The 10,881-nt window shown below is 39.7% G+C and overlaps 3 protein-coding genes across 9 annotated transcripts in view; all 3 read left to right on the top strand.

Annotated features, from left to right (window-relative positions):
• CADPS2 (Ca++-dependent secretion activator 2) overlaps positions 1-10,881 on the top strand; it is a 613,140-nt gene that overhangs the window by 186,718 nt on the left and 415,541 nt on the right. The gene's annotated exons all lie outside the window — the stretch shown is intronic.
• Positions 1,736-2,694, top strand: RNF148 (ring finger protein 148). Its single transcript, XM_006878231.1, is given in 2 exon segments — positions 1,736-1,771; positions 1,774-2,694. Coding segments are annotated over 2 exon segments (957 nt in total).
• Positions 5,933-7,048, top strand: RNF133 (ring finger protein 133). Its single transcript, XM_006859349.1, has one exon. The coding sequence runs from the start codon at positions 5,933-5,935 to the stop codon at positions 7,046-7,048; it is 1,116 nt and encodes a 371-aa protein (XP_006859411.1).

The raw sequence follows: 10,881 nt of genomic DNA, 5'->3' as shown, positions 1-10,881 counted from the left end.
AATACTGCAGTCTCTAATCACAGAAAAGGGAGCAGAAGGAGAGAAGAAAAAGAAGGGGGAAAAAATCTGTAGCTTAATAAGAGTATGGCTTTAATGTCCTAATTTCCTGCCTTGAAAGCTGCCCGAGAGATTCCAAGTTGCCAGTGTTGGTTGTTATGCTACACCTCAGGCTCCAATCCAACCTTTGGCTCTCTTTCTCTCACTTCAGCCCTCTCCTACTCTTTCCCATGATAAAAAACAGAACAAAAAGGAAACAGATATTAAAAGTTCAGGGCCTCCGCTTGGGCTGAGTCTTGGTTTATATTTTAAATCAAACACAATGATCCCCTTTTCTTCATTAGGCTCACTTTCTCATTTATTCTTCCTGTTGGTAGGCTCTGCTTTTCTTTCATAGCCCTGTTGTCGTTGTTAAGTGCCATTGATATGGTTCTGACCCATAGCAATCCTGTATAGGGTTTCCGAGGAGCCCCTGGTGAGCTTGATGTGCTGTAGTGTAAGCACTGGACTGCTAACTGCACATTGGTGTTTCAAACCCACTAGCCACTCTTTAGAAGTCCTGTACACGATCGCTATGAGTTGGAACCAACTCAATGGTGCTTAACAACAACAGTAGTTATTTACTTGTGGCTATTTATTATTACGAATTGGGCTGTGAACCTCAAGGTCAGCAGTTAGAAACTGCCAGCTGCTTTGTGGAAGAAAGATGAGGCTTTCTGCTCCCTTTAAGATTTACAGCCTTGGAAACCCTGTTCAGGGTCGCGATGGGTCAGAACCGACTTGATGGCACTTAACAACAACAACAACAACATTTATTTACTATCTGTCCTCACTAGATTATAAACAAAACAAAAATAGGGTTGTTTTCTTCTATAGTATAGGCAGCACACTTAACATTTGTGTGTTGTTGTTTGTTTTTAAGTGCTGTTGAATCAATTCCGACTTGTAATGACCCTGTTTCCAAGGAGAAGCTGGTTAGCTGGAACCACCGACCTTGGCTCTCAAACATTTGTGTAGCTCATAGTAAATTCTCAGAAATTATTTCAATGAGTAAAGTTGATTTTACTTTGTAAGAGGGCAATGGATCAGTTTAACAAAATAAGCTTATACATGTTTTCCTTTGTGTTAACTCTTTAGGCCTGGCATAAACATTTAACAGTAGAAGACAGAAACAATGTGTTGTTTCAGCTTCTTACAGAATGGCATGTTGCATGGGATGGGACCATACACAAAAGCTGGGGCCTGCCATATACATGTTCTAGTGCATGAAAGAGTTCTGCCATTGTTCCTGGATAGAAAAACAAAAAGTATGAAGTGATTAGGTAGTTTTTTCAAATTATCTAGAACTAGGAAAGAAACTCAGGACTTCAAAAAATTCCTATCTATTTATTTATTATTTTAGAATTTATTCAAATTGTTAGATATCATGAGTCAGTGCCTAGTAGTCTTTGGCCAATAGGATTTCAGTACGCAGTGCACTGATATAAACTCTTGGATTGGCTGAACTACCTCTGATGTCACAATTTTCCCATTAAGAAGTCACAGTGTTTTTGAAATCACATTGTACTAATCACACCTCTTGTTGTTTTGTTTCATTATAAGAAAGATAAACTACCAAAAATTAAAATACTGGATGGAGCCAGAGATCTTTGATCCACATAGACCTTTTCCACTTACAAGCTTTAATTATCTACGGCCAACAGTTGAAGTCAGCATTTTTTACTTTCCTTTACAATTGATGTTACTTTGTTTTTCATGTGTGTCAGTTAATAGGCAAATGGCGGAATGAATCTACTTAGAATTACTCCTTCAACCAATAGCTCTGTTGTATATGGACTGTTGAGACTTAGCATCTTTCTGTTACTCAGCCTTCCTGACTCAAAAGGAAAAGCCATTTGGACGGCCCACCTGAATATAACATTTCAGGTGGGAAATCGAATTATATCAGAATTAGGAGAGAGTGGAGTGTTCGGGAATCATTCGCCTTTAGAAAGGGTGTCTGGCGCAGTGGCACTTCCTGAAGGATGGAATCAGAACGCTTGCAATCCTATGACCAACTTCAGCAGGCCAGAGCAGGCAGAGTCTTGGCTGGCCCTCATTGAACGAGGAGGCTGTACGTTTACCCATAAAATCAATGTGGCAGCAGAGAAGGGAGCAAATGGGGTGATCATCTATAACTATCCAGGTACGGGCAACAAAGTATTCCCCATGTCTCACCAGGGAACAGAAAACATAGTCGCTGTGATGATAGGCAACTTGAAAGGCATGGAACTTATGCACTTGATTCAGAAAGGAGTGTATGTGACGATCATAATTGAAGTGGGGAGAATGCATGTACCTTGGCTGAGCCACTATGTCATGTCTCTGTTTACCTTCCTGGCTGCCACTGTGGCTTACCTCTTCTTATACTGTGCCTGGAGACCTCGAGTGCCCAACTCTTCCACCAGGAGACGAAGACAGATTAAGGCAGATGTGAAGAGAGCTATTGGGCAGCTCCAGCTGCGAGTGCTTGAAGAAGGCGATAAGGAACTAGATCCAGATGAAGACAATTGTGTGGTTTGCTTTGACATATACAAGCCCCAAGATGTAGTGCGTATCTTAAATTGCAAACATTTCTTCCATAAGGCATGCATTGACCCCTGGCTTTTAGTCCATAGGACATGCCCCATGTGCAAGTGTGACATTCTGAAGACTTAAGAAACCCAAAGAATCATCTCAAAATGTAACTGAGTTTTTCCCAAGATTAAAATTAGCTGAATTCTATTACTTTATGTAATAAGTGAAAATTCAAGTTAATCTTCTCTACCCAAGTACTTCACGAGAGTAAAACTCGTGTGTGTTTTTAAAATAAAACTTAATATCATGCCCAGCTATTTGAACTTGTGTTTGTTTTCCCTAGGTGGTTTTAATTGCTACACCTTTGTACTCATGTACAAATAAGAACATTAGTATATGTTAGAAACAGTATTAGCTTTTATCTTCAATTTACAGTGTTTATAACTTTGATATCATAGAACATTAATCATAGTATTTCAAAGTTTCTTTTTATAAATATTAATGTTTGTGCTTTGCTTCCATATTTTGCTTAGTTTTTGGTATCTAATAACTTACATGTCTGATCAATAAACTTCATTTAAGGATAAGATCTTAATTTAATTTTCTGTGACTGATTACTTTGATTAATACTCCGAATCTTCAGGATATTTGGTTACCAAACCTACTGACAAGGTGTGTGGGTATTTTGTTCTAAATAGTTATTTTAGATGGTAGTTGTTTTGAGGTCTTGACTAAGAATGTTTGAAAACATATGACCTCATTTAGGGTAGCATTGCGCACACACCCTTTGTTTGCCAGTACCCTTCAATCCTAGCCTGGCAAGTCATTCCCTTCTGGAAGAGTCCTTAGTAAATACTTCTCAAAATGGTGGTGGTTCTCTGTTGGGCATTTTCATAGCAGTGATAGAATAGACCTTCACTTTTTTTGTAATTGCTTTTTCAAGTTTTGTCTTTTGCTTTATTTTGCCTCTTTCTCTGTGTACCAGTGAGAGGCTGAATGAGTTGGATTTTTTGTTTTATTGAAAAATCTTTTATGGCCAATATGCTAACCCGTTCATTTTAGACCTTTCATTTCCATCTCAGATGGTACTTTGCAGTCTATACACTTGTGGATTACCTTAAAAAAAAAAAGATTTGTGGAAAAGAAATTAATCGGATATGTTTGGTAAGGTGGAGGGTCAGAGGAAAAAGAGGAAGACTCCCAGCGAGATGGATTGGCAAAGGGGCAGCATCGATGGACGCAAGCGTGGCCACAGTAGTGAGGTTGGCCCCAGATCAGGCGGTGTTTCATTTTGCTGTGAGTCAATAGAAACTCAATGGCACCTAACAACAAAATTGTTGTTATGAGAAAGAAAAATCAACCATTGTGAACTGAGGTTTTCACACAGATTTTCTTTTCTTTCTATACGCTTTTGTTTTTACCAACAGGGCCTTTACTTCTTCCCTTTCCTCCCTTTAGTTGCCATTTTGTAGCCCCACAATTACTGATGAACATTTCATTTCATAAACTGTACAGTTAGTTTCTTTAGTCCTTGTGAGACCCAAGCAAAAGAACCTCTTAGCACTTAAACTTAAGAGGCCAGAGGCATTTTTGCTCAGGGTCAAAACCCTTGGCTTTGGTATCCCAGCTGGTGGAAAAAACCCACTGCACTGTCCCCCCTCAAGGACCCTGCATGGCAGTGGCAGTGGCTGCCAATGCTTGTTAGCAAATCATTCCTTGGCTCGGACGTTATACTGTGCCATTGATGCAGTGTTGGGTAAATGGAGGTGCAGTCTGCCCTTGGGCTGTTTGATGAGCTTGGGTAATATTTTGTTAAAACAATCATCAGTTGGAGGGGATTACAATCATTGAGATGAAACAAAGTGTATGATTTATTGGATATAAAACTGATGATCGCTCTGTAAACCTTTACTCAATTCACAAGAAGTTTCAAAACAGAGCGTCAGTTATGACCTTCAATAGTCACTGCCCTCAATGGTTAATGTTAAGTGGGCACCATGAAGTTGTTCTTTTGTTTAGAATAAATGTTGCCAAACTCATGGTACCATAGTGGTTATGCGTTGGGATGCTAATCAAAAGGTTAAGAGTCAAATCTACCAGCCTTTCTTCTGGAGAAGATGAGACTTTTTGCTCCCGTAAAGCTTTACTGCCTCGGAAACCCTGAACATGGTTGCTACGAGTCGTATTGGACTCCACAGCACTTAACAACAACAGTAACAATATTGCTTTTAGAAAGGACTGGTGAATTACTTCTGAAAATCAACCAGTGAGAACCCTTCCAAGAGATGACATCAGACAAAGTGGTACTTAGTTCTGAGGTGCATCTGTTCACCATAAATAATGCCTGACTTGAGGAACGCTAACAACAATACTATTTTATTTAACTGTTTAGGAACAGATGTCAGGATATGCAAAGAAACGAGTTTCTGGTCACCAATTTTTCCTTCTTCAATCCTGTCACCTATATGAATAGATGACTAGCCATTGCTAAGAATGAGAAGGTGAATTTCAAATAAATAAAATACCCTACTTAAAAAAAGTCACTTAGTAAATTTGTATTAAATAAATTTAGTGTGATTTATATGAAGGACTTCATATATACACTTCATATGTATATATATACATACACACACACCAAGGAACTTCAAAAAGTTTGGAAAAATTCCATTATCTTTCAATTCCATTTCCTGTAAACTTTTTGAAGCCCCTTCTTGTAATTAATTAAAAATAGCTTCTGAGTACACCACTATTAACTCCACATTTGGTCCTAAATGTTCTTTTTTTAAAATTATCATTTGTTTGTAAAAAGCTTGACATTTTGTTGAAAATTTTTTCTTCACTCAGTGAAGAAAAGTAATTATATGACCCTCTAAACAGATTCTAAAAGGCATACATTGTAAGAATGTTATATTAATAAATGGAAATTCCACTTGATGTTTAACTTATTGCGATACCTGCTAACATTATATGTAGAGCAGTGATTGAATTCATGTAATAACAACATAGAAATTACCCATCATGACGCTGAAAATATTCAAGTCAATATGCTCATAGCATGGTCTGAGCTCTTACCTAATTGGCTGTGTTGTCTATTATGTCATAATCACACCACCCAGCATTAAGCAGGATCTAGAGTTTCAGTAGTGAGACTGGGATTTTCTTTTCAATCTAAAGTTTTCTTCTTTCCGCTCTCTAATAAAACATCTGAAACTTATAAAACATCTTTAAGAGCTCCTCAAAAAAACATGCTGGAAGTCAGTGGAATTTGTTTTCACCCAGAAGATTTTTTTCGTTTGATCATTTTCAATTAATTGTCAACAGATGTGGAAGCCACCTTTCGTTGCTAGGTTGGTTCTTAAGTCACTGGGCGAAGAGAGAAATGAGTGTTCTCCAGATTGACGGTAGGAGAAACAATGCTACAGTTTCCTGGCTTGTGAAATTCAGTTTTCTTTGGCTTCTTAGTCAGAACTGTTGCACCGCCAGTGCTGTTTGGATTGCTTACATGAACATATCCTTTCATGTTGGGAATCGCATATTGTCAGAGTTAGGGGAGACAGGAGTATTTGGAAGAAGCTCTGCTTTGAAGAGTGTGGCAGGTGTTATTGTGCCACCAGAGGGGAAATCCCAAAATGCATGTAATCCCAGTACCAATTTCAGGCAACCAACGGGCACAGAGACTTGGCTTGCACTTATTGAACGGGGAGGTTGTACGTTCACACAGAAAATTAAGGTGGCCGTCGAGAAAGGAGCCAGGGGTGTGATCATCTATAACTTTCCAGGAACTGGCAATCAAGTTTTTCCCATGTTTCATCAGGCATTTGAAGGCATCGTGGTGGTGATGATTGGCAACTTAAAAGGCACAGAAATGTTCCATTTAATTCAGAAGGGCGTACACGTCACAGCTGTAGTTGACGTGGGGAGAAAGCACATCATCTGGATGAATCACTATTTTGTCTCTTTCGTTATCATCGCAACTGCAACCTTAGCGTATTTCATCTTTTATCATATTCAGAGACTTTGGGTAGCAAGGATTCAGAACAGGAGATGGCAGCGGTTAACAACAGATCTCAAGAAAGCATTTGGCCAGCTCCAACTCCGGGTCTTAAAAGAGGGGGATGAGGAAATAACGCCAAATGGAGAGAGCTGTGTAGTTTGCTTTGAACTCTATAAGCCCAACGATACAGTTCGTGTTCTGACTTGTAAGCATTTTTTCCATAAGAATTGCATTGACCCTTGGATTCTAGCCCATGGGACATGCCCCATATGCAAATGTGACGTTCTTAAAGCACTAGGGATTCAAGGCGATATTGAAGATGGGGCAGAATCATTGCACATTCTGATGTCTACTGTATTATCACCTAACCATCAGGGGACAAGTAATGAACTTCTTCCTGCAAGAAGTTCAGATAAAGTGACCCATGTGGATGAGCAACCTGGGTCTCAGAATGACAACCAACCTAATTCAGTAGCAGAAGAGGTCCGTCCTTCCTCTTGACGTTCGGATCTGTGAGGGACTGGATTAAACCTGTTTGCCAATTCAGGTCCAAATACTGACATGCATTTTGTCTGCGTGAAGTGTGGTTTTTTGTCCTGTTTTGTTTGGTAATTTTCTAGATTCTTTTAACAAGCCTCAAAGACAGAAAAAAAAAAAAAAAGAGATCTAAAAGGATTTAAAAATTTTTTACCTTTCCTGTGAGTGTGCATATGTGTATTTCCTGTGTACACAGACTTGTAAAACCTAAGGACAAACTTCCAGGCCCCCCCAAAATATTTTGTACATATACTGGACTCTGTTTTGGTAAGAAAATTGTTAATATAGTTGCATTTTGGTTATATATAGAAACCAGAAATATTTTACAAACATAAGATACTTTATGTGCTAGAAGTAGTACAATTTTTGATACATTTATGGAATAATATATTAATGTTGGAATCATTGTGCTGTGTTGTTTCATTATTGCCAGGGAAATCTTTGCTGTAGAGAATTTTATTCGTTTTATTCTTGAGATAGTTTTGTTCAAGCAATTAGTATATTTTATATAACACACAGCATAATGACAGCAATTTTAAACGTAAGGTACCCGCGTGCTTTTAAATGAAAAGCACACATTTTGGTGTTGTTAAGTGCTATCAAATTGGTTCTGACTCATAGCGACCCTGTGAAGGGTTCCCAAGGAGCTTTAAAGCCTCTCAGAAGCAGAAAGCCTCATCTTTCTCCCACAGAGTGGCTGGTGGGCTCAAGTCGTAGACCTTGTGGTTTGCAGTCTAGTGCTTATTGCGCTCCCACACATATTGTACTGATCAATATTGTTTATCTTATTGTTGAATGTCCTTCATACATACCAATATTGAAATAATTCCTACAGTATTTAGTCATGGCCTATTTATTTCACATGGGTACTCACACTTCCCAATATTATTTTATCTTTTTTTTTTTTTTTTTTAATGCCAGATCATTTGAGATAGGTGACACCATGTTAGAAATTATTATGACATTTTGGGATTATGTTTTCATCACTCTGTCCCCCAGGCCTATCACTTGCACCTAAAACTCAAATATTTGTTGAGTGAAGGGATGAATGAATAAATAGGGACAAATACCTTTTTTATACTGCAACTATAATGTGTTAATGTAGGAAAACTGGACCGCTTGCCTCAATCATACAAAACAATGAGAAGGTAATGAAAATTTTATCCTAGATTATCCTGACAAAAGTGTGAGTTCAAATTTTAACCCAAAATTCATTATTTCAATTAAGCATGCAAAATTGTATTGGGGTTCTTTCAGCTAGAAGCTCCAACCCTAGAAAGTTTAAAGCTAAGAAGTTCAAAACCCTGGTAGCATAGTGGGTTACATGTTGGGCTGCTAACCTCAAGGTCAGCAGTTCGAGTCCGCAAGGAGCTCTGTGGGAGACAAATGAGGCTTTCTGCTCCTATAAAGATTTACGTCCTCTGAAGTCCTATACAGGGTCACTATGACTTGGACCTGGCTCAAAGGCACATAGCCAGTCAACCAACTCCAACACTGGAATTTGAATTGTTGGGCAAGCCTGTGGAGAAACCTGTTAAGTGTTGTCATCGAGTCAGTTCTGACTCAGCAACTCTGTGTTGGGTTTCCAAGGAGCAGCTGGTGGGTTTGAATGACGAACCTTGCTGTTGGCAGTCCAGTGTTGAGCCTACAGCATCACACCAGGACTCTGAGGAGAGATGTCGTGTTTGCTTTATGCAAAAAGTACTAGGATTCAGAGGCTTCCTACTGTTGTTGATAGGGACCCTGCATAGGGCTTCAGAGGAGCAGCTGGTGGGTTTGGACCACTGACCTTGCGGTGCTGATCCTACATTCAGAGACTGGCAGAGGCCATGCAATCCCCAGGAAGACTAGTGACGGAGCTCTCATCTTAAGGTTGTGGAGAACCAGGACACAGGGAAACTTGCAGATGACCAGGCAGGGTGATACCTGTTTGGTGCACACAGGCTTTTTATACCCAACTCTGGGGAGATTTTGTAATGTGAATCCCGAGTTATTGTGTAAAAGAACTGCACAGCACCAAATCGACTGAGGATTTAGCAGGTTGAGTGTCTTTTTGAGTTTGTCCTGGGAGAATAAAGTCATTCCTTGAGGGACCAAAGACCACAATGAAGAGGGAGGACACTGAGAACCCTGTGAGAGCCACCCCTGGGAGGCTGACTGCTGAAGTCAGGATAAGCTTCCCTTATTAGATGAGCTTCTACGCCAGAGTGGCTAGAGCCATGTTAATGAATGCACCCAGTAGTATTGGCAGTTCTTAAGCCCAGGCTCCTCGGATCTTTATGACTCTGAGCGCTGTTCAGATAGTTCACATGGGCTTAAGCATTCCTTGGTGGGCCTGCCTCTCAAGGAGTTTGTTGGTAGCTCTTCACGTGAACAATTTCACCATCCTTTTTCCTTTCCGCCTTTGCACCTTCATTGGATTCTGCTTTCTTTCCTTCCTTTTCTCGTCAGTATCAACTTTAGGGGCAACTGACTTGCTCCTCCTGTGAAAGAAATGATCATGGACACACATCTGTAATAGAATGTCTCTTGTTAATGAGGACATTTAATATTTAACCCTGTGCTTATTGATGAGAAGTTTTCAGTTGGTGTGTGCGTGCATGCATGAGGAGTGTCCTCGTTACCTAGGATTACCATAACTAAATACCACAAAGTAGGTGACTTTAAAGAACAAAAATTAATTTTCCCACAGTTCTAGAAGATGGAAGACCTGAGTGTCAAGGCTTTGGCAGAACAGTACTGTCTATCTACACTTAGGAAAGATCCTTCCTTGCTTGTCTCTGCCAGCCTCTCATAGTACCTGCTGTTTTGTTGTTCCTCTGCTTAGAGGTAAGACATTCATATGATTCCCCTATATGTGACCTTGACCTCTGTCCTGGCCTTTAAAAAGACACACTGCAGGACCCAGCTTACTGTGGTTTGATCTCACTGGTAATGTCTTCAACCAATGAGAGACCCTGTTTCCTCAAACAAGGTCATATTTGCATATGTAGTTAAGTGCCATTGAGTTGGTTCTGACTCATAGTGACCCTGTGTATGGTTTCAAGGAGCGACTGGTGAGCTTGAACTACTGACCTTGCCGTGCATTAACTGCATCACCACCGGAGTTTAATACTTCACCATATATTTTGGAGGAGGGGAAGGAATGGTGTAGTTGGTGCATTCAGGAACTTCTGAGTGCTTACCAGCAGTGAACTAAGCGCTTTCCATAGCTGTTCCTTACATGTCAGAACAAAACAGCAGTTTGAATCCTTGTCTTTAGAGTGTTGTAAACAGATCAATAAAGCACTTTTACTCTGGGCCTAATAACTGGGACCTGGAAATTGCACCGCTGTGTCCAAAGTTAGGCATTATTCATCGTACATGATTTTTACCTTTTCTGTTGGCTACAACATTTTCTTTTTTCTACTTAGTGATTCAAGTATATATTTACCGCATTGATGTGGGAATGCCATGTGCGTATGTTTCTCCTAAACCCGATACTTTCATGTGTTTCCTTTATTTCTTCTTTGTATAGGATTTTGTATTATCTGGTAATGAAATGTTTATTGCCTCCCTCTACTCAGTAGGGGGTGGATGTTCCTATAAAACCTGTCTTTTTAAAAAATTATTATTACTGGCATAAATTAGGTTTGCAGTTTAGTAGAGTGAAAACTACCGTAAAATTCCTTACTGCCGATTGGGTGATGCTGTAGGTGGATTATCTACATCGCCGATTGGGTGATGCTGTAGGTGAATCATCTACACTGCCAACTGGGTGATGCTGTAGGTGAATCATCTACACTGCCAGTTGGGTG

The sequence above is a fragment of the Chrysochloris asiatica genome, unplaced genomic scaffold (genome assembly GCF_000296735.1).
Source record: "Chrysochloris asiatica unplaced genomic scaffold, ChrAsi1.0 scaffold00032, whole genome shotgun sequence".
Taxonomy (NCBI): domain Eukaryota; kingdom Metazoa; phylum Chordata; class Mammalia; order Afrosoricida; family Chrysochloridae; genus Chrysochloris; species Chrysochloris asiatica.
Note: the sequence above shows the minus strand (reverse complement) of the source record. Positions and strands in the feature narration are given on the sequence as shown.